The 23,848-nt window shown below is 41.7% G+C and overlaps 1 protein-coding gene across 2 annotated transcripts in view; it reads left to right on the top strand.

Moving 5' to 3' along the window:
• The window catches only part of TFCP2 (transcription factor CP2), a 137,929-nt gene that overhangs the window by 76,838 nt on the left and 37,243 nt on the right, over positions 1 to 23,848 (top strand). The window contains exons 9-14 of one of the 2 annotated variants that reach the window (XM_089692892.1): positions 288 to 363; positions 1,688 to 1,750; positions 4,533 to 4,626; positions 7,761 to 7,851; positions 7,991 to 8,100; positions 12,309 to 12,451. In XM_089692892.1, coding sequence (XP_089549018.1) covers positions 288 to 363; positions 1,688 to 1,750; positions 4,533 to 4,626; positions 7,761 to 7,851; positions 7,991 to 8,100; positions 12,309 to 12,451 — 577 coding nt within the window. The remainder of the gene's footprint in view (positions 1 to 287; positions 364 to 1,687; positions 1,751 to 4,532; positions 4,627 to 7,760; positions 7,852 to 7,990; positions 8,101 to 12,308; positions 12,452 to 23,848) is intronic. The other variant, XM_089692902.1, reaches the window with a different exon arrangement.

Below are 23,848 nucleotides of genomic sequence, written 5' to 3'. Positions count from 1 at the left end.
ACATAACCTGTAATATAAAATTAGAAGTTAGTGGCTACATTTGAAATAACTTAAAATTTTTCCAGTAGCAACCTGACGATCCTGCTATTCATTTAGCTGATATATGCTTAAGTCTGTTTATTTGGGGATTTGCGGGCTTCACAGTCCCCTTTGTATTTACATCTCCTTTCCAAAACATTTTAACTGTTTATCTGTATAAAACTGGTTAGCACTGCCAGACCACTGTGGCACCTAACTCATTGCTTAATAGCTATTGTCACTTTTTTTTTTTTTTTCTTTTGAAATAGTAATGGTTCTCCAAATCATCAGCCAGAGCCCCCAGCACCAATCGTTGATGTAAGTTCAGCAATGACACCCATACAGGTACTTAAATTCTATTCACCTAGCCTTCTATGTATAAACAGCTCTGTCTCTCTCATTTGCACATGGTGTGCAACATTTCCTTTATTTACTCGGCCACAATATACCATTTTTGAGCAGTGAGATTGAACATTTACATTATTTTAAAATCTTTTCACTGGTCAACGTTTGAGCTCAGGTTAAATTAGGATAAAGAAAACGTTTAAATGTTGCAATGTACATAAAATGTCCTCAAATGTTTAGCTATTATAAATATTGTGGTTCTGTGAGAGTTGTCCAGACATAAGTTGGCAAACTCTTAAAACAAGGTGACAAGTTTTTACACCATGCATTTCCCCCTTTTTTTGTAGTCCCTAAAGTGTACCTGTGCATAGATTATAGACTATAAATCACTTACATTTTAAAGTATTGTACAGGCAGAGTTTTTTTTTTTCTTACTATCGAACATGCCATACTTACCTGCTGTGTTCAGTGGTTTTGCACACAGCATCCCCAGTCCTCTTATGTCCCCTGACGGCGCTTCTGACTTATCCTGGCTGCTTGTTCTGGTGGCACCCATGCATATGTCTATAAGACACACACCACACGCACACTCCCTCACTGGCTGAGATTGACCACCTGGCTCCCGCTGCGCAGCGCGAGCCAATGAAGATAGAGAGAGCCAAGAGAACCTCTGCTCTTGTGCACATCGCTAGATTGAGATCGGGCTAAGGAAAGTATAAGGGGTGGGCTGGGGGAAGGGCACTGAATGCATAAGGTTTTTTACTTTTATGCATAGAACGCATGAAGGTAAAAGATCTTCTGCCTTTACAACAACTTTACCAAGCAGTGTAAGAGCTTTAAAACAAACAGTCTCTGAGGATCTTTATGAATTAAAATCAGCTAGATAGATCAAAGTTCACATTGACTCTAAAGTCAGGTGTCAGTGGTTTCGAACAGCCTAGAAGGACCTGCTTTATGTTTACATTACAGGGCTGTTAGGCTGCCAAGATTCTATTGTAATAGAACGTAATAAGAAAATACTTAAGATTTCAGTGCTTTTGTTGTGAATTTTAAAGACCATTTTTAGTAACTAATGAGGTGAATTAGGGCTTTTTTTTTTTTTTTTTTTTTTAAACGCTAGATGCATTTGGGTGTGTTCTTAAACACATGCTGAACTCTTGTACAGTAAAATTGTTTTCTAATAACTGTGCCAGGTCAATGCTTAGGAAAATAAAAAATACAACAGCATGCATTTTTTCACACAAACACGTATAAACATGTCTAAACGCATTAGACCAATAATGCAAGAATAAAATGTTTGCATACTAATTATAGATTTTTGTAGGGAAGAGTAAAAAAAGTGCTAAATAAACACCGCGCACATGAGGAACTGAATACGGGGATTGCAGTGAGTCCTTACAGTGCTTTTTTTTGGCTTGTTCTGATTATGTAAATGGTTTACTGTGCATAGTCTGGGACCGGTTCACTTTAAATAGGACCATCTTGCACTAGTGCTTTTGTATGGAATTGCAATCAGAGGATCAGCCACATGTTACAGTTTTATTTATACCCATAGAGACATTTGCTGTAGCAGACTGTAAATCAACATAATATGAGAAAGTTGTAGCTGTGGCAAGCTTTTTTGTTTTGGGTGACATGACCCTTGTATTGCATATTTAGATTTCCCATACTTTTTTTTTTTTTTCTCCTCATAGCAATATTGTTTTTACTTTCTTTTCATTTGTGAAGTTGTCCAAGTGATTACACATGTAAAGTTTAAGCGTTTTTGTGAGCATCAGGTTGCAGGATTACAGTCACAATCTATAAGGTGTGATGCAGTAGAAATTAAGCTGTTCAGTTCCATGGTGATCCAATCTTTCATCAAGTTGTCCTTATGACTAACAAAAATAAAACTAGTCGAAAGGTTGCAGTAAAATTGCAGTGTAGAGATAGGTTTGAGTACATGTCCATCCATTCAATAACCCCAGGTGGGTGGCAGATTTTCTCTGTGAGCAATATCATTTGTTGTGCCCCAGTACAGTGCATGTTTGAGATTTTTGTGCATTAAAGTTGAACTCTAGGAATTCAGCTCCTTTGTAAAAAGTGAAGGCATACTAATAAGTCCATTGAGAGGTGCATTACACCTCCTGGACTTATCTCTGTGTACAACTGACAGGTGTAAAGGAACTCCAGAAGACAGCTATTGTTGTAACAGTGGACCTTCTGGTCTCAGCATCTTCAACAGTAGAGTCGCAGCAGCTGCTATTCCCCCCCCTCAAATCTCAGAAACCTTTGCATTATGTAAACAGTCAAAAAAAGACAAAGGTTTCTGTGATTGGGCAGCAGAGGGCAGGGGTGAGCATAGCTTTGGTGTGCTTTTCTTTTCTCATAACACAAGTGTATTCTCAGCAGTGATAAAGTTGTGAGATGTAAATAGAGAAAAGTCCAGGAGGTGTCATGCACCTAGTTGGACTTAGGTCAGTGTGCCTGCACTTTTTAGAAAGTGGTTGAATTCCTGGAATTCAGCGTTCAAGCCTTAGACAATATATATTTAAATGATTGTATCATTTAAGTCTAGATTCAGCTTTAGAACAAACATAATTTTGTGGAAAAATACTCCGTATTTCAACTAAAATAAAAATCTTATGGTTGTTTTAAAAAGAATATTCCTTTTTTGTATTTGACAACTAATTCACTTTTGTTATTGGATTCCTTGTGAGTTGAGCATATGCTCATTAGGGCAACAGTCAATCTTTATCTTACAGTAGACTACCATACTACATTCCTTTTTACTGGTGATTTTGAATCAAAAATTGGCAGATACCTACTATATATCATGTGTTTTGAATTTTAAGGTAGAGGACCAATTTTACCAAAACAGTTTTTTTTTCCGTCACTGTTTTAATTTTTTGCATTCATCCCCAAATACCTGGGGTTAAATGACCTCTTCACCTTTGGTGAAATTGCCCTTTTAATTCCCCCCACCCCCTGACTGCAATCTACTTGGTAACAAACTCATTACCTTCAGCCCTGGTCCAGTGATGTTTGCTATGCACTCATTCCCAGCACCACACCAGGCATGCTCACGTGAGCCCCATTCATTCCATTAAGAAAGATGTACTCTGGAAGCTGTCATGTGGACAGCTGTCCCATGGGTAATTTTATAAGATGACAGCACACATGCGCAGTATAAAGAGGTGCTGGTGAAGGCTTTCTTTGTGAAGGCTCTGCAATCTGAGGCAGAAATCCCAAAGTGAATATTGGTGTATCTTCAAATCAAGTATACGGTGGGGGGGGGGGGGGTGATGGAAATTTAAAAAATAAAAAAAATTACCTAAGTGCCCAAAGTAGTTGTGTTTTATCCATCATTGTTCCCACCTTTAATCTTTCCTGTGTTTCTTTTAACACATGGTACATGCATCTAGTGTTCAGTATGTTAAAAATAGCATTGTTCAGGTTACAGCTGCTATTGCACTTTAAAGTACAATCTTGCACTAAAAGCAGCAGGTACATTTGTTTTGACTGGGATCTGTTAAATAAGGTCATCTTATGCTTTTCTGGCAGCCCCTCCTTAATATTAATTGAGTTTAGCTCAAAAAGGAAAGCTTACTCACAAGTAAAAATAGGACATTAGTAGAGCCAACTAGTTGGAGGCCAACTGCACGCCAGTAGAGCTTGATGACTTTGTAGCGGTAATGAACTGGATATATATATATTTTTACCAAGTATGTTTTTGCTGCCTATTTTATTGAATTTTTTTTTAATATTACATATAGGTGCATTTTAATTGTATTTAAATAATGGAAGATGTGTCAATCATAATCCTATACCCCAGTAATAAAACTAAATTGTATAACAATATGAATAGCACATTGTATGTCTACGCAATGTATCAGAAGCACATACTATTGTCTTATGTGGAGTTGACAGTTCCTTTAAAAAAAAAAAAAAAAAAAAGAGAAAAAGAAAAAACAGTTAGAACTTGCACTGTGTTGGGACGTGGAAGATTGGTTTGCTTACCCTTGTTTAAGGAATCATGCCACACAGACTGTCTGTGACAGTACACACGCACTTACGTGGGTGCATACAGTCTTCTAGAAGAGGAAATGCCCTTCTCATGAGACACTGGTTTGTTACCTAATGTACAGAATGGAGTTTTGTGGAGCTCTCTTTATGCATTTCTCTTGTAGAACCTCTTGCCTACATCAACCCCTCAGGAGGCACAACAGTGGCTACATAGAAATAGATTTGCTGCATTCTCGCGGCTATTCTCAAATTTCTCAGGTAACTCCCTAGAAGGAAAAGTGTTAATACAATGCTATTTCACATTCCCTCAACCTGCAACCTACCTTCTCTCCCTCCTTAGTACCAAACACAATTGTATACTTCTCTCCCACTTGAGTGAGATATGCTGAGCATAAAAGGAAGTGTTTAGTTATTTTGGGGGGGGGGGTTTCTTCTCCATATAGTTTGTGTTAACAAATTCGGTTACAGAGAGATTTCTTTTTTTTTTTTTTTTTTTCTCTGCAGATTCCTTAGTCATTCCACAGTAAAGAGTATTTTAGATTTGATCGTGACTTAATTTCTACAGATGCTTTTATTCTTGTTTTTTAGTAAACCTTTGCCCAGATCTGTTTTTTGGAAAGTGCATTGTTTTGCGCACTCTAATAATCTCCTCCCCTTGCTGCTACTAGTGGTATTTGAAGAATTCCCAAGCCAGTTATGATCATTTCTGAAAAGCAGCAGGTCAAACGGCAGGGAGAGATCACTGGAGGAGCTTTTAAAGGATGACAATTAGCAAAATAGAGAAAAGTGCATTACTTTTATATCTGCTTTCTGTTCTGCAGAATTGCAGCTGGAAAGGGGAAGAGTAGATAAGATAGTTTGAAGTTTCCATAGTTACACAGCTTAATTATGTTAAACAGGAATTCATATTTATTTAGCATTTGTATTTATAGGGTTTATTCTTACTACAGGCCTGTGCGGGTGCTTGGCAAGCAGTTTTGACTCAAAAAGCACCCGGAAATAGACAGGTTGAGGCAGGGTTACAGCTCAAGTAATCTGGCTAATTTACATTCTCTTGGGCATTAAATGCATTGTAATAGTGGTGTGTCATTAAATAGTTAATATTTAGCTTCCTGGCTGTTTGAAAAAAAAACTATTCGAGATTTGTCAAAATAGATGGACAATATTGCCTGTCTGTGGCCACTTTTATATCACCTCTTTATGGTTGTCCAACATGGTGTATAGAGCAAAATACAGACCTCCTGTAGTATGGTACACAGGAAAATTTTTACTCTTCTCTCCTGTACTGCGGGGATGGAAATTGGGTACAGTCCAATCAGGGCAATCTCCATAGTAACAAAATTTAATGGCTAATACAGAGTGCTATATAAATAATGATATGAGAGAGCACCAGAGAAAAGCTTTTTTGCTGTGCAGGTTAAGGAGAAGAGGCAGAAATTATGAGATTGACCCCAGGAAGCACAGAGAACAAAACATTTAAGTATTGGGGTAATCGAATTCTATACATGCATCTGTAAGACAGCAAATAACAGCATCTCTTTAATAATGCTGAATCATCCTATATGAACTGCAAAACCTAGTAAATATTCATACTGTCCTATTGTACATGATGAATAATGATGAGTGGAATATCTTATATGGCCTAAAGTAGAAGTCAGGGCTAGAACCAACTATGCTTAAAATAGCTCACACCCACCTTCTAACACCTATAATTACCCGGTAGAAAGAAGATGCCTATGCTTACCTGTTCTCAGAGCACTCCTGTCTGGTCATGTGATCTTCCCAGTGGCCGACTTCAGGGGAGAGGAAAGTGTGCCGAAAACAGATGGATTGCCTTGGTGGTGACGTCAACTTTTGGCTTACTATGGGATATTTTTATTATTATTATCCGTTGTTAGCTGTCCCTCCTGTCCCCTAAAGCTAGCCACTGGGAGCCAATAACGTGACCGGAGCATCCAGAGAATTGGAACTTATAAGCATCTTTCTTCTACAGGGTAGTTAGTATAGGAGTTAGATGGGTGGTGGCAGTTTTAAGCTTCGTTCTAGTCCAGACTTCTACTTTAAGCTGCAAGCAGCCATGCATGTATAGTTCTGCAAGTCTTGCTAGTTTTTTCACCATAGGAAATGAGACACATAAATAGAGAAGAGATGCTGGAAGCTGTATTTCTTAAATAGACCTGTATGAAATGAAATTCTAACCTGTCTTGGTAGTAGTTCTTTCTTATTGATAGACAATATAGCAATGATTAGAGGAATCAGAACCAAATCTTGATCTGGTAAAATACTATGAAAAGTACAAAATCTAGCCCGTGATAGCTAAGAAATATTGGGAACTTTGTTGCTGTGTCTAGATCAAGTGGCAATACTTGCATTATGTTTCAGAAATATAGGCCCAGTACCAAGTATACCTCACATGGTAGCATTTCTTTGGTAGAAATCTAGCTGTAAACTTAAAAAAAAAAAAAACCAAACACCATTTAAGTAGTGTTCACTCCTCATCTCTTTTCTTGATGAGACTAGTGGACTGTCAACTCCCAGTATGCCCAGCATTTTCACTCAGAAGTATACATAATTCAGTATTTGCCCTATTTGTTCAACCTATGGCTTAAGTTTTCTTAAATTATGAAATGCTCTCTCCTATTAGATATATATGTTATTTCTGTGTGCAACCTCACAAATCACAATTTTCATGTTTAACTCCCCTGGCAATGTTTAGATTGAATTGCAAAAAGCTCTAAACAGGAACAGTGTTAGAACTGTGGAAACCTAGTCTATAGTTAATCATGTCCCTTTTTAACAATTTTTTTTATTGAAGCCTTTACAGTCAGTTAGCTTATCTATGTGATAAAATTTGTTTTTGTTTTTTTATATTTTTTTAAATTTTTAAAGAAAAATTTTTTTTTTGTTTAGAATACTTTTCATTTTGTAGGTTAAATCTGTGTAGGGGTCTTGCTTTAGTTTTTTCCACATCCCATTTTTGAGATTTATTGTAATTTTTATGGCAGTGTCAGGTGCAGAGATTGTTTTAGAAATTGTATAGGGTTACATAAAATATATTTCATAGCAAACTGAAACAATTGTTTGGGCTGGTATTGTTGACCTGCTGAAAATGCTAACGGCCTGGCTATCTGTCTTCAGTATGTTGAGTCACCTTGGTCATAATGAAATTGACTATCACTTATACCTTGGTCAGAATGCAGCAAATGATTTCATAGATCTAGATTTGCACTTGTTTCTGGATGGACAACTTCTGGATAGAAGCCATTGGACGAGCATGAATGCCAGGTAGTTAACACTTTGGGTGGTCAGCAATTGCAGCCAACGTAATTTGTCAACCAGTAGATACACCAGTCATGAAGCTAAAGCAACTGGAGCATGTGCATTTATTTCAGGTGCAGATTTATTAAAACTAACTAGAGATGATGTTATCCAGATCTGTGGGCCTGCTGATGGCATACGGCTCTTCAATGCGCTGAAAGGGAGGTGAGTAAATTTAACTTAAATTGGGTGTTGTGTTTTGGATAGAGCTGCTATAGCCTTAAAGTGCATCCTAAGCACTTAGCACTTGAGGTGTCTTATTGATATATGTATTTATTTTTTTTTTTTCCCCCAAAACATCTAGGGTGGTACGGCCGAGGCTTACGATTTATGTTTGTCAGGAGTCTCAACAACTGCGTGAACATCAGCAGCAAAAACATGAAAACGGAGAGCAAGGAAATGGTGCTTTCTATGGTATGTTTGTAAGGGTACTTATTTCTGTAGTTCACAGGTTCAGTTCCAAAAGCTTCAACACACATAGAGATCTTTTTTTTAGCCAAGTGAATAATTTTCACTTTTCCATAGGGTTTAGCTAAAAATGTTCGTGGTTTTTTTTTTTTTTTTTTAAATACTGATCCTTTTCCTGTTTTAGCTTTGTGAATTGAGCCATATGTCTAAATGCCCAAAAGTTACCATGTTATAGTATATTTACTGTGCATGTGGGATTCAAGGACCAGTATCAAAAATACAGCGTAAAAGGCTTTAATACAATTCAGAAATCTGAAACTTTTCAGGATTTTGCTTGAACTGAAGATGAGTGTTAGTGTAAGTGCATCTGCATCCTTCACACAACTGACGTTATACACAGTATAGTAATACCTCAGTTTACAAATGCCTCGGTTAACGTAATTTTCAGGTTTACGAATGAAAATCCATTGAAAATAATGCCTCAGTTTACAAAATTTTTTTGCAATATGAAGTGTATGCCGGTGCCAATTTTTTTTTTTTTTTTATGCAATTGCTGGCTTTTTTTTTTTCTTCTTCATTCTAGCACACAGGATTAGCTATCACTTTACCCAGAGTTAACGGAAGCTTTGTTTCTTTTAAGAAACTAAAAGGAAACATTGTTTCTCAACTCCTGGAAGTAAACTAAAAAAACTTTCTTTTAGCTGGGGGGAAAGTGACAGCTGAATTTTTTTTTTTTTTTTAATTTATTTTGGCGTGAGTTTCCCTCAAAATCCGTACGAGACCCAAAGGGCTTGGTATGGATGGGAGGGGTGACCTCACACAGTTTAAGTTATTTTTTTAATTGCCGGTAATTCTTTTACATTCAGCTGTCAGTGGGGAACCCCACTGACAGCTGAAACATTAACACATGGTTGTCTCTACTAAAATACCGCATGACTTTAGTAGCGCTTTTTTCTGATCTTCGGATTAATTGGTTTTCAATGCATTCCTATGGGAAACAGCGTTTTGGTTTACGAATTTTGCGCTATACGAAAAGTCCTGCAGAACGAATTAGATTCGTAAACCGAGGTATTACTGTATTGTAAAATATTTTAAAACTTATTTTTTTTTTTTTTTATTATTAATAAAACTTCAAGGAATCTGGGCATTTTCTTGCCACTTCTCTTGCATATTTTAAGGAGGCATGGCATAGCAGGGAATAGACCAGAGGGTAGACTTTTCTAGTGGAAATCACTATAATGTGGTCAACTAAAGATTTGAGACAGCCAAGGAGCTTTGCAGATGAAAACTGCATGCATGTAGAGGTGAGTGCTATAAAGTTAAGCTGGTCCTTTTTAAAGCGAGTGGCTCTTTAGGTACTCTTAGAGGTTCAAACCCAAAGTCACAAAAATAGACATGCAGGAAGATAGACTTCGTACTAACAAGCTCTGTTTTCACAGCCGCTCATCCACTTTTCTGTTAAATCAGGATGGCTAAATTGGATTTCTTTATTGTACACCGCAGGACACAGGATTGGCTATGTCTTAGACTAATGGATTATGCTTCACCTCCAAGTTATTGGACACTGGCAAAAAGCAAAGCCCGGCTTAACCCCTCCCAATCCCAACATTCTTTCAGGATTTTGATGACAGTCTGTAAGTTTGCACACATAGGCAAACATTAGGGAGAGTTCAGGGGCTGCTGAAAAAAACGCAGAAAAGCTTCTAAATGTGAATTATCAGTTGCAGTATACATGGAGCCTAACTCTTCTGATTGTTATTTGGATCTTGAACCTCCAAAAGTGTGTGTTGGATCCCTCCTACTGCTTAGGTCACCTGGTCCTGGACACAGACCTATCTTACAGTTATCTTTCCTAATAAAAGCACCTGCTCTTCCAGTTCAGGATGAGGTATCTGGCGTCTTTGGTTCATCGCTCAATTTTGTTTCTGTAAAAGGGTACTGGGCTTTATGGCAGTCCGGATGCCCAGTTCCACTTCAGACCTCTACTACTTAACATTCTGGCAGTGTGGGAAAAACAGACTCCAATAGATATATCCAAATGTGTGAACAACCAGACCCGTATAGTCCCAGAGTGGTGGATATTAGTCTGGAAAATATTGGATGGATTCCTAATGTCTGTTCAGGTGCTGTGGTCTTTGGTGGAAGCTTGCCTGCCAATTCTTGTTCTGAAATGAAGGACTCTTCATTTGTCCCTTCCATCTTCAGGATCTCCCAGTAGGGGTACAGTTTTACAGTGCCATGACAGTGGTATACATAAAAAATGGGGGAGGTTGCACCAGAAATTGGGCTGTTTAAAGAAGCGGCTCTAATTCTGTCCTGGGTAGAACTTTGTTCTGGCTGTGTCAACAGTGTACATTCCAAATATTTTGAGATCCAGTTATCTGCATCTGCACCATGAGAATGGTTTCTCCATCCACAGGTGTTTCAAGCTCTGTTGCAAGTGGGGGACAGTGAACTCCTGGCCTCGAGGTTCAACAATAAATTGAACATTCGTTGCCTGGACCAGGGATCCTCCATCTTTCACAGTGGATGCCCTGTTGTGACTCTGTGGTATCCTTTGCACCTTGTTTAAAACGTTTCTCTCTGACTCCTCCATAAGCTGGAGATGGAGGGCATTCTGGTTATCGTTCACTGAATTGGCCCCTTGACACTCAGGCATAGTCCAGCTCCTGGCAGACTCTGTAATCCAAAGTGAAACAAAACAAAGTGCACCAACCTTGCGCATTACCTCAGTAAAACAAATTTTATTGAAATACAGAATGATACTCACAAACCGCGAAGTAAAGCAAGCATGTAAGTTCTCAATGGAACTTAAGAATTAGGTAGCCTGGGCGAGTCCCATCCAAAACCCTATGACTAAGAGCATTCGCTCGAAATGCGTCAGGGTCAGGCTGCAGCTGTTTGACGCTAATACCGCCGGCACCACGAGGGGTCCCGGCGGCAACTTTATATCGGGTCAGTACTTCATTTTATTCCTTGCATTGTACCTAATGAGTATCTGTTTGTGAGTGGGAATAAAACATCCTAAGACATATTGCACTACTGGCCTCCTCTGTTTCTTCTGAGCTCCTGTGGGAGCCAGGTACATTTACAGAGTGGTCATCACCTAATGAGAAGGCTGAGTGCAAGGCGTGGGATAATGAAGGGGACCTGACCAGATCTGACCAGACCTCTGATGAGATATTGGAAGTCTCTATATTATATAAAAGCGCATAAAGGTTGCGCATCTGGTTAGTGCGTAATCTGTATCCTCATTGTTTCACCGTGTGCACAGTCTGTGTCGTTTGGAAATCCACAGATCGGTTGAGATCTTGCTCACATCTTCACGTTGGACTTATCCTTGGAGATAGCAATTTTCCTCACGTTATATTAGCCACAATATAGTGGCATATATATGAATGCACAGTGTCACTTTATATCTTTGCATGATTTTGTGCATGTGTATACACGTTCATTTATTTGTGTTTTAGCGCTGCACCTTTTTGTATATTATTGTGTATTGGAAGGTTTTATATGGTGCCTTTGGTGTACAGCTGTTGCTATCTAGAAGGCGCTCACTTATATACACGTTTTTAGGATTTTTTTCTTACCTGGAAAATGTTTCCTGGAATTCTGATACTGGACACATGCACGGCTCCCCTGTCTGATCACTGCTGGGTTAGTTTCATGTTAGGGGTGGGGTGGGGGAGGGGAGGGTATGCAGGGCTGGGTTTCAGCTTTGTTTGCCAGTGTTCAATCAAATCAAAAGGAACTTTAGCATAACACATTGGTATAAGAATTAGCCAATCCATTGTGCTGTAGTGCACCTCCAGAAAATGTTTTTTTTTTTACAGGAACTTCAAAAATTCTGTTTTACAGTTAGACAACCGTTAGATCTAGTGCATTCTATAATACAAATGACATGGTCAGGCATGCCCCTTTCCTCTTTATGAAGTCTATGCAAGGGGTATGGCTGTTACTGAGCTCTGCCTGTGTGAGCACAGGAAATTGTGATGTCACTGAAAAAGCTATTCGAATTCATTTCCTAGCAAAAACCTGTCACAAATCATAACACGCCGGGTTGCAAACTCCAGAAAAATTAAATATTTTGAGACTTCAATGGGGCTTTAAGACAAAATAGTTTTTGTATTCTGTGCACATTTTTTTCTCATTTTGAGGTGACTTATTTACTTTGCTCATTTGTATCAGTAGTAAGGTCCCTTCTTTCCCTACAGTGTATCATGCCATTTACCTGGAGGAGCTCACATCTCTGGAATTAACGGAGAAGATAGCCCAGCTGTTTAACATTTCTCCTCATCAGATTAACCAGGTTTACAAACAGGGCCCCACAGGCATTCATGTTCTGATAAGTGATGAGGTAATATGATTTACAGTTTTGCATTTTAAGATTGTTTATTGATACTTTATTTTGAGAAACATACTTGCAGTCTGAAAATGGATCACTGATTGTGCTACAAATAACACAACCGAATTTCTGGAAACTGTAGGGTCAGTTTCATGCTTTCAGCCATCCATGCATGACCTCCGTGTACGCTTAACCTACGATGCTTCCTGTCTTTACACACTGCAACCCTTTACTGCATATAAAGCACTCAGGAGAGCTGGTTTATTAACCACTTGCCTACCGGGCACTTATACCCCCTTATGTACCAGGCCAATTTTCAGCTTTCAGCGCTGTCGCACTTTGAATGACAATTGCGCGGTCATTTTTTTCTCACAAATAGAGCTTTCTTTTGGTGGTATTTAATCGCTGCTGGGCACTTTACTTTTTGTGCTATAAGCAAAAAAAAGTGCAAAAAAATTTGAAAAAAAAAAAAAGTTTCTTTGTTTCTATTATAAAATTTTTCAAACAGGTAATTTTTCTCCTTCACTGATGTGCGTTGATGAGGCAGCACTGATGGGCACTGATAGGCGGCACTGAAGGGCACTGATAGGCGGCACTGATAGGCAGAACTAATGAGGTGGCACGGATAGGCTGCACTGATAGGCAGCACTAATGAGGTGTCACGGATAGGCGGCACTGATATGCGGCACTGATTGGTGGCACTGATAGGTGACACTGATAATGGGTACTGATAGACATCACTGATAGGTGGCACTGACATCACTGCTGGGCACTGACTGGCGGCACTGACTGGCACAACCGCTGGGCACTGACTGGTGGCACTGACTAGCAGCACTGCTGGGCTGCACTGGTGGGTGGGCACTGGTGGGTGGGCACTGGTGGGCACTGGTGGGTGGGCACTGGTGGGTGGCACTGCTGGGCACAGGTGGGTGGGCACAGGTGGGCGGCATTGCTGGGCACAGGTGGGCGGAACTTGTGTGTGGCACTGCTGGGCACCGATCATCAGGGCACTGATGATCAGTGATCCTGATGATCGGTGCCGATCCCCGCTCTGACAACTGCCGGTTTTCGGCAGCACTTTCCTCACGCTCTGACAGCGTGAGGAAAGTGCAGCCAAGAACCGGCATTTGCATTTCCCGGTGATCAGCGTGTCATTGGACACGGCTGATCACGTGGTAAAAGGCCGCTGTGATTGGCCTTTTACCACGTCACGTGATCAGCTGTGTCCGTAGGACACAGCGATCACAGAGATCGCCGGGTGCGCTCCCCCGGGGGCGCTCCCCCGGGGGCGCGCAGGAGAGCGCGTTCTGGGAGGACGTCATATGACGTCCACCCAGAACTGGCCGGCCGCAGTGCAACCGTCATTCGGCTATCTGCGGTCGGCAGGTAGTTAAGGGCTCATTTACACGCACTTTGGCTTGCATTAAAGCACCTACCACTTCAACATGTTTTGTGGTGTGATTTTGATACTTTTTTTGAAGATTGAAAGAAACTTGGCAAATGCGCCGTGTATTTATTTTCTATTTGTTTAAAGGGGCCCAGTAATACCCTGACCCCCACTCAGCAGATCTTCAGCTCATAAGTACCCTCATTCAGCAGATTCCCAGCTCATTAGTACTTTCCTTTCAGCGGATCCTCCAGCTTATTAATACCTTCTTTCAGCAGATCCCCTGCTCAGTAGACCCCCAGCTCTGCTGACCCCCCACTCAGTAGTAACCCCAACTCTGCCGATTCGCTCAGTCAATAGTGTCCCCCAGCTCTGCTGATTTTCTGGTCTGCTGATCCCTCCTTTCTCTGGTCCCTGCTCACCTCCCACTGTATTACGCCTACACTGCTCACCATGTGACATTTGCTAGTTTCTCCTGAACTGGTCCGGTAGCTCTGCTGATCTTCTGCTTCTCAGTTCCCTCTCTGGTCACTTCTCACCTTCGGCTATATCATTCCCATGTTGCACACCACATGTGCCATCTGCTAGTTGTTCCAGTCCAGACTCCGCTCACCTTTTTTAGCTGGTCCACACTGCACACCAGATGTGATGTCTGCACCCGACTTTTCCGGAATATATGTACATGACCTGGAAGTGACTGCTGATGACGTCTTTCCTGTTCACTTGTTGGTTTCATGAGAACTCATACCTGTAATACCTCCAAAACAAAGCGAAGTTAACTTCGAATAAAAGCCCCTCAAAAGCTGCAGGTGCTTTTAGCGAGAGTTGTCAGACGTCTATGGAGGCTTTGGAGATGATTTGAAGCACCAAGAAAATACCATGGGGTATAATTTTTGAAGCAAAGAAAACGCAGTGTTTGAACAGGACTGTAAGCTTACCATTTTATTTAGTGATGTGCTTTGATTGACTTTTAGAATACTTTAAAAAAAGGGTGTCCAATGACACATTTTGAAGTGTAAACGAGATCTAACATTTACATTTCTCTAACTGAGGTGTGAATGAAGTATGTGGTGAATCTTGCAAGATCAGGAGCGTAGATACTCCTGAATGAAAAATATAAAGGATGACAAAATTAAATTAAGGTTAATAAAAGACCTGTGTGAGAGGGGCCATTCATAAATAAGTGTTTATTTGCATTTGGATATTCCTCTGACTAATGGTCATTATATATTTGTGTATGTATGCCTGTTCTTACTTTTACAGGGGCTGCCAAGCAGTGGCAGGGGACATAATCCATCCCCTCCCCTGGTTCCTCTTCACATCAAGTCCATTTCTTTCTTCTCTTAAAGTGGTTGTAAAAGCAGAAGGTTTTTTTTTTTTTTTTTTGTTCATTTTATGCAGTTAGATTGAAAGAAAAAAAACTTTCTACATGCAGCTCCTCCCACAGCCCCCCTAAATATGTGCCTGAGCCCGATGTCGATCCAGCGATGTGCAGGAGAGCTGAGGCTCTCTTGCTCATCATTGGCTCAGATATTCAGTCAATCAGAACCATTTACAAGGGGATGGGGCAGGGCAAAGAGCATTAGTGGAGTTAGGCTGCTGTATGAGGACTCTCCAGCCAAGCCGACCAAACTTTAACACTTGATGCCGACGTCACACAAATATGAGGCCTCACGGAACTGGGCTTTTTTCCGTGGGGCTGCATATTTGCATACCTGTCTTTGTGCTGGGAGCGCGCCGCACTGCGCGCTCCCAGCACAAAGACTGCTGTGTCACTGAGAGCCCTGGGTCGCATTCTAACGATCGGGACCCGGGACTCCCGATTCCGGATCGTATAATCGCTGTGATAGCCAGTGATTGGCTATCACAGTGATCAGTCACTGTGCAGCCCGGACACTTTTTTTTTTTCTCTCTCTCTTTATGAATGGAGGAGAGAGATACATTGTATCTCTCTAACTCCTGGCATTGAGAGAAAAAAAGCTTGTAAAAAAATAAATATTAAAAAATAAAGAAAAAATACCTAGATCAAGGTTTGATCTAGTTCAGTGCTAGGGTTTGGTTCAAGGTCAGGGTTAAAGGTCAGGATTTAAAAAAAAAAAAAAAATTGGTGTCATTAGTGTCAATGTCAGTGTGTTTTAGGTAAAAAGACAAACAAAATGTGCAATATTTGTTTCATGGCTGTACTACGGGTACAAATAACACACACATATATGGTATCGTAATCGTCAAGAGATGGAAAATTTATTTTGGTGGTTCTTTGGTAGGTTATGGTAGTAACAAGAAACACACAGCTAAATAAAAGATTTTTTTTTTTTTTTTTTATTACTATGTTGGGCCAGTTTGATAATAAAAAAAAAAAAAATCAGGAGATGGCCGTTACCATTTACCACCAAATGAAAGCCCAATTTGTCCTGAAAAAAACGTGGTATAATTCACCTGGATGTACAAAGTATTTGTGATGATATGTACGGTTTTACTAAATCATGTCAACGTTGCAAAATTGTGCTTAGGCATTTAGATTTGTTTTACCCTTAGGTGTAAAGGGGTTAATAACTTTGGTTGGGCATCCTCTGCTGTTTTAGAAGTTAGCTTTTTATAAGGAAAGAACAGAGTACACCAAAGATTTCTATATAGCCATCGTGAGTGATGCAGGAAATTTCCAGTGCAAAACAATCAATTTCCTTTTTTTAAAAAGTAAAATACCAAGTAATAGCCTAGTTGCTCTCTTTTGGAGCTAAAGGTTCCACAAGAACGAACAGGCAAAATGATGCACCCTGTGGAACTTAGATAGCAATCACCTGAAACACACACTGGAGAATGTCGGACCAGTAATGGGGCACTTGGTTCTACTCATTTTTTAAATAATTTACAGTTTTGTGTATATTTTCCCTATGTTCACGATTAATACTCTTGAGGACTATTGTAAAATAAAATATATTGTATGTTTATTATATATTTAAAGTGGTTCTGTGCATTAAGGAGAAAAAAACACCTCTGCTGCAGGATCCCCCCAGCCCCCTCCTTATTCTTAGCTGAGCCTGATCCGATCCAGCGACTTACATGATAGCAGCAGCTCTCACCACCATCTCCCTCCTTATCAGGCAAATTGATAGCAGCGGGGGAGCCATTGACTTCCACTCCTGTCAATCATCTCCAGTAATGGGGGGGGTTCGGGGGCCGAGTCCCGCTCTGTGTCAATGGACGAAGCAGCAGGGCTCGGGAAAGAGCACACACGAGTGCCACCATGGGAAGCGGCTTTCTGTGGGGGCACTGGACAAGGAGGAGGAGCCTGGAGAGCACAGAGCAGGTAAGTAAAGAGATTTTTTTTTTTTTTTTTTTTTTCCTTTTTTAATATCCTTTACAATCACTTTAACCTTTGCAACCTTCAGAACCACAGGCCAGTGCCCTATTTTTTATTTCTGACAGCTTAAATAATTGTTGGTGTGAAATAGACCTAAATGGTAAAAAGATCAGAGTATACCCATTGTAAATGGCCATTTGTGACTTCTTGGCTATGTCTTGAGGCCCCCTAATATTGCATATTCTCCATACACTGTATGCACTGTGCACTGAACTTTGCTTTTTTAGTTCTATATTTTTATTGGATCAACCATGAATTGCAAATCGTTTTTTAACTTGATTGAATGGTGCAGATTGTTTGCTTCCATGTGCCAACGATGTTTAAGTACTGGGTGGGCATTGTGCAGTGCATTGAAAGTAAAAAAGCTCTATTAAAACAAAGGCTCCTGTATGACAGTGTGAAGTACCAAATTTAATTACTATATGATGCTCAAGCTTCATAAAGTAAACAAAATATAATGTCATAGGATATCAACAGGTTAGCTGTTTAAATCAGGATATGATAGTGGGTGAGTGGAATGTGGAAAGATCCTATGGTTCACAAACCGCTTCAAATGGAGGAATAAGGTTATTATGAAGGGCTGTGAATTATTACATTCTTCTAACCTCACCAATGATTTTTATTAATTCCAACTGGGAGGGAGGCGTAGTGGGTAACCAGTGCATGGGTATGGTTCTCCTGGCTGCTGTTAAGACATGAGATTTCTTGGGTTGCTTGGAAAGTTCTGTAAAAGGTAAGCCTAGGAAAATACAAATGGAGAGGGTCAAATGGAATGGAGACCTTTTAAAAGGAGTTGTAAAAGATTTAGAACTTCCCTCCAAAAAGGTGAAATATGCTTGCAAAGCCAGAAAATGTAGAAGAGAGAACCAGTCTCTTGACCACATCTCCAGCAGACAGGAGAAACATTTGGATAATGAACATGAAGGACCTCTGGGGTTTTGTATCAAAACATTAAGATTTAATTATTTCCCTTAAATACCACACATCTAGAAGATTTGGAGGTGGTCTCCCAAATCTTACGTCAGTGGTTCAGAGGGATAGGGCACTGGAGGATTTGGGACCATTTCCTCATATAGAGATGTAGGTCCACAGTCAAGGGGGAAATATCTTGTAATAGTTTATAAATGGAGATTAGGCTTCGTTGGTAAGGACCTTAAGTGCAGATGTGTTCAAAGTAAATACCGTATTTTTCGCTCCATAAGACACACTTTTTTCCCCCCCAAAAAAGGGGGGAAAATGTCAGTGCGTCTTATGGAGCGAATATAAAGCGGCCGGTCCGGTATTTCTGCCGCCACCATGTTAGAATACCGGGCCGGCCGCTCAGCTGTTCTCTCCTGCATGGCCTTACCTGTTCCTCGCTCCAGCGCTGCACAGTCTTCCCGCGCTGGCTTCTGTGACAGCCGGGTGCTCACTGCGCATGTGCTGTGCTTTGCGAATGATCCGGTGTCTCCTGGGACACATGACAGGTCCCAGAAGGCACCAGGCCATTCACAAAGCGCAGCGCTTCTCGCGCATGCGCAGTGGGCACCCGGCTGTCACAGATGCCAGCCCGGGAAGAAGGAAGGAAGGATAACTCTGCGGAAGTGGGAGCGGGTACCTGTCAAATTCAGGTACCCGCTCCCCCTCCCTCCCCAAAGGTCAGCAGTCTCTGGTCATTCCCTGCACTGTCTGCAGTCTCTGGTCATTCCCTGCACTATCTGCAGTCTCTGGTCATTCCCTGCACTGTCTGCAGTCTCTGGTCATTCCCTGCACTGTCTGCAGTCTCTGGTCATTCCCTGCACTGTCTGCAGTCTCTGGTCATCCCCTGCACTGTGTCCGCAGTCTCTGGTCATCCCCTGCACTGTGTCCGCAGTCTCTGGTCATCCCCTGCACTGTGTCCGCAGTCTCTGGTCATCCCCTGCACTGTGTCCGCAGTCTCTGGTCATCCCCTGCACTGTGTCCGCAGTCTCTGGTCATCCCCTGCACTGTGTCCGCAGTCTCTGGTCATCCCCTGCACTGTGTCCGCAGTCTCTGGTCATCCCCTGCACTGTGTCCGCAGTCTCTGGTCATCCCCTGCACTGTGTCCGCAGTCTCTGGTCATCCCCTGCACTGTGTCCGCAGTCTCTGGTCATCCCCTGCACTGTGTCCGCAGTCTCTGGTCATCCCCTGCACTGTGTCCGCAGTCTCTGGTCATCCCCTGCACTGTGTCCGCAGTCTCTGGTCATCCCCTGCACTGTGTCCGCAGTCTCTGGTCATCCCCTGCACTGTGTCCGCAGTCTCTGGTCATCCCCTGCACTGTGTCTGCAGTCCATTGGTTCAGAATATTTTTTTTTCTTGTTTTTCGCCTCTAAAACCTAGGTGCGTCTTATGGTCAGGTGCGTCTTATGGAGTGAAAAATACGGTAGGCTTCTCTAGAGTTAAGGAAGGGATCTTAGGGGAGAAAAAAATTTATCTGCAGATATACATAATGTTGTTGAGCAGGTATATGTTTAGCAGTTTGTAACTCGGCCAAGGATTTAAGCTTCTGAGACACTGGGTTTACCAAGTGTCTTAACTGAAATGGATTTGCTGTAGCCCAGGGGTTGATATCATCGGGGGGTTAAACTATCTGGGAGACATGGGTTAAATATAATGTTAGTCAAAGGTGAGCGAACAGGATGAGGACAGAGAGAGTTTACATCCACAACACCTCCCATATTAATAAAGTAAATTGTATTGGTGCAAGCAATTGATGTTTATGAAGTGAGGTCTTATGATGGGTCATGGACCAAAGTGGGATGTATTGGGTGTACCTGTAACCATTCAATCTCAGACCATTTATTGGGGGGGGGTGTTGGGTAGACCCAGAGACAATAGAGCGGAGATGTATAGCCAAATAGTACTCCATAAGGTTTGGTGCCCCCTTTAGATCGCAATGAAGAGAAGACTGAGTGTGCAATTCAGTGGGATTTGTTATACCAAATAAATTAAAGAAAATATTTCTGGAGAGAGCAAAGCATAGGCATGGGGACAGGTACTGGGAGTGTTTCAAATAAGTGCAATAGTTTAGGTAATATGGCCATTTTAAGTACATTGATCCTTCCCAGGAAGGAGATATTGTATAGGTCCCAAGTTTTCAAAGTTGTGTGATGGTTTGAAAGATGGGTGGGAAATTAGCTTCATAAAGGGAGTGATACGAGGAGGTAAGATTAATACCTAGGTATCTGAGGGAGTGGGTGCACCAGCGGTAGGGATAATTTGACTGGAGAGAGGACAGAATGGTAGAGGGGATATGAAGTGGTAGGGCTTCTGTTTTGGAAGTGTTACTCTAATATCCGGATAAGACACAAAATAGTTGGAGAGTACGGTGATGAACCAGAAGAGTGGTATGGGGGTTTGTCAGGGTTAAAAGTATATAGTCCGCGAATAGGGAAAGTTTGAATCCACGGTTGTGGGTATGTATTCCATGTATATCATGGTTGGATCTGATGGCCATTGCCAGGGGATCTAAGCAGATGATAAATAGAAGGGAAAGAGGGCATCCCTGGCGTGTACCATTGCTCATCTGAAATGTAGGGGATACATAAGAATCCAGTTTAACCTGGGAAGGAGGGGTAGAATAAAGGGCGCCAATATAGAAATACACAGGCCTCTGACGGCTTTATGGGCGGTTCATACATTTAGGTGGAAGTAAGCTTCTAAACCTCGAGACAATTCTGCTCAAACCTGTTCCAAGGTGTCAATGACATACTCTGGGGGTGGTGTTGGAAAGGACAATATCTAATGGTAACGAAGCATGATCTGACCAAGTTATCAGATTCATCTCCAAAGACACTAGAGAGGAAATCATGGGTGCAGTAACAAAAACGTGATCCAATCTAGAGTACGCGTGATATGGATTAGAATAGACCGTAAACTGTCTGTGGAGAGGGTGTTTAATCCTCCAAGCATCAGAGGCGATGCTCTCTGATTTAATTTGCGGAAAGCTGTAGAAGTAGAGCAGAACCTCTTCATTGTGGGGGAGAACAAAATTTGTCAATCTTTATAAAGTGACATAACTAGATTAAAGTCTCCTCCAACTATCATGTACGGAGTCAAGACTTAACATAGCTTGTCCAGGGTTTGAGAAAGAAATGTGTTTACCAGAATTGGGGTCATACAAGTTCAAAAGTTCCAGCGGGGTGCCTGCATACCTACATTCCAATAAAATATAACGACCATGTGGGTCAGCCTTAGAGAAGGAGACCCTCAGGAAGAAGTTTTTCTTGATTAAGATTGCTACTCTGGCTTTCCCGGAGGGATCAAAGACTGAGTAAGATTGACAGAAACTTGAGACAAAATTAAGTGTGCCATCCTTCTTAAAGTGAGTTTCTTGTATAAATTTAACATCTGCCCCTGAGGATCTGAACTCCTTCAAAGCCAATCACCTTTTTTTGATTAAGTCCCTTAACATTATATGATAAGTCTTAGAGCCGTTATAAAATATTAAGAATATTAGCTTCACATCCTGAGTATACAATATGGATATCATTGATAAGACAAGAAAATTAACATGAGCAGATAACCTGAACTCAAATAAGACAACAGGCCTAACGGTAACATATTTGTAGTTGTATGCGGAAAGATCAAGGGCTGTAAAAAAAGAGAAATATCGAAGATGACTCGAACACCAGGGCTGGGAGCCTGATGTACAAAGGTGGAACACAGCAGCTGCCTTCAGATGACAGGTGCCTGCCTCAGCTAGCCATGAAATGACTATTATTAGGACTTTTACAAAGTAGAGAAAAGTGGGTATGAATGTTTGTAAAAACTCCCTACTGTAGACATACATATGGGATTGCAGGGGTATCTCCGGGGAGATCAACAGAGAATTGGGGCAAAAAAACCATTACCAGGAAAATTAACTATGAGAAGTCTCAAGTAGGGAAACCAGGCAATCCAGGTAGACTTGGCCATTGGAGAGCTTGAAGGAACCTCTTCATCTTAGACTTGGCTGGCATCCAGATCTTGGAGTGGACAGATGGTTGCAGTAAAGCGTCTTCCGGTAGAGGGGGGAGGTCCAGTTGTTTGAAGAAAGCATCCGCTTCATGTAGTTATCTAAGTTGTCTTTGAGAACTGTCCTTGGAGACAATGAGTTTAAATGGAAACCCCCAATGGTAAGTGATGCGGTGCTGTTTAAAGTGAGCTGTAACTGGCCTCAGGGTGCGTCTGTTGGGCAAAGTGAGAGGGTATAATTCGCTGAAGATCTGGAGTTTGTCCCCTTTGAATTCAAGAGATGTTTTGTTACTGGTGGAGTTGAGCAGGGCCTCTTTACTGTCATAGTAGTGATAACGACTCTGGGCCTAGCGCCCCTAGGTGGATCTATGGGCCCGATCCATATGCCAATCAATATCCGGAATTTTAGGAGCCAGAGTTTTGAACAGAGAAAGCAAATAGCGTTTAAGTTGAGGATCAACAACAGATTTAGGGATGCCACGAACACAAATATTTTGGTGGTGTTCCCCGGTTTCCAATTCTTGTTGGAGCTGTAATTGGGTAACTGTATGCTTTAAAATGGCGTTGTCTTCTTCCAGGACTTGCATGTATAGAACCAGTTCATCAAATTTTGTTTCAGGATTATCAGTGCGTTCCCCCAACTGTTCTCTCCTGAGCAATTTTCCCAGTGAAAATAGTGCGGGTAATATTGTGAAGCAGTTACTGCAATTTTTGCTCTAGGACGTTAGCCGTCGGGTAGGAAACTGGAGGAGTTGACTGCAGAGTTGGGATGTGTGTCCACTCCCGCCATTTCAGTGTTTGGTTTGGAGCACTCGCCTGGGCTGCTGCAACTACTCGAGGCCAGGGATGTAAGTGATCGAGGATGGATGGCCTCTGTTCTGGAGGAGGTGGCAAGGGTTATTTCCACCTCCCGATTTTTCCCATGTATGGACTCTGGTGTCCTGAGTCAAATGAGGGCTCTCCCATGGCTATAGTGGCTGTAGAAGGAGCATGGAAGGCTGTTGCAGGCTGAGGACCAGCGGAGCTAACCCGCTACACGTCTGCCATCATGCGCCCCCCTTTTGTTTGTTTTTCATTTTCTTATGTTATTTAGGAAGTTGCTGCAGAGCCAGAAGGCGCTCATTTTGTCATTTTGAAGCCTTTTATATCTGCTTATCTTTGGCATTGCCAAGGAAGCCTTGCCTGTATTCCACTAAAAAGTTGGGCTGGCACTTTCCTAAGTACTAAGATGCACCATGTTGAGTACTTTACAGAGCCAGGGCCCTGATTCGCTAAAGCAGAGCCAAGCCCTTGAAAACTCTGCAAGTGTTGCATATCCGGGAGAATGAAGAAAGATTGAGCCTTTTCCTGGCACTGCTTCTTGTAAAACTTAAGTGTTGGGTGGGTCAGATGTGGGTTTCCCTGGCTGACGTCGCAGAGCCATTCAAGCCTCTGAAAAAATCCCAACCATGTGGTCGGGATCCGCCCAGAAGCCTAGATTGTCACCTAACTCAGCCTCTCAGTGGGCCGCTGAGAACCTGAGACGTATGCTTCTACTCCCTCCCAAGCCCAATGCTCCGATGAGTGCTTGAGATGCAGATCAGAGAGACGGAGATTGACCGTCCCGGGGAGAACCAAGCGATCGTGGTGTTTGATCACTCAGTTCTCAGTGCAGAGCCAGCGAGGGACAGATGCAGCATCAGATCGATGCTGCATCCACCTAGCTGAG

This window comes from Staurois parvus, unplaced genomic scaffold, assembly GCF_062004578.1.
Source record: "Staurois parvus isolate SC_StPar_1 unplaced genomic scaffold, SC_StPar_1.0 ptg000023l, whole genome shotgun sequence".
Lineage (NCBI taxonomy): Eukaryota > Metazoa > Chordata > Amphibia > Anura > Ranidae > Staurois > Staurois parvus.
This window is presented reverse-complemented; position numbering and strand designations above follow the sequence as displayed.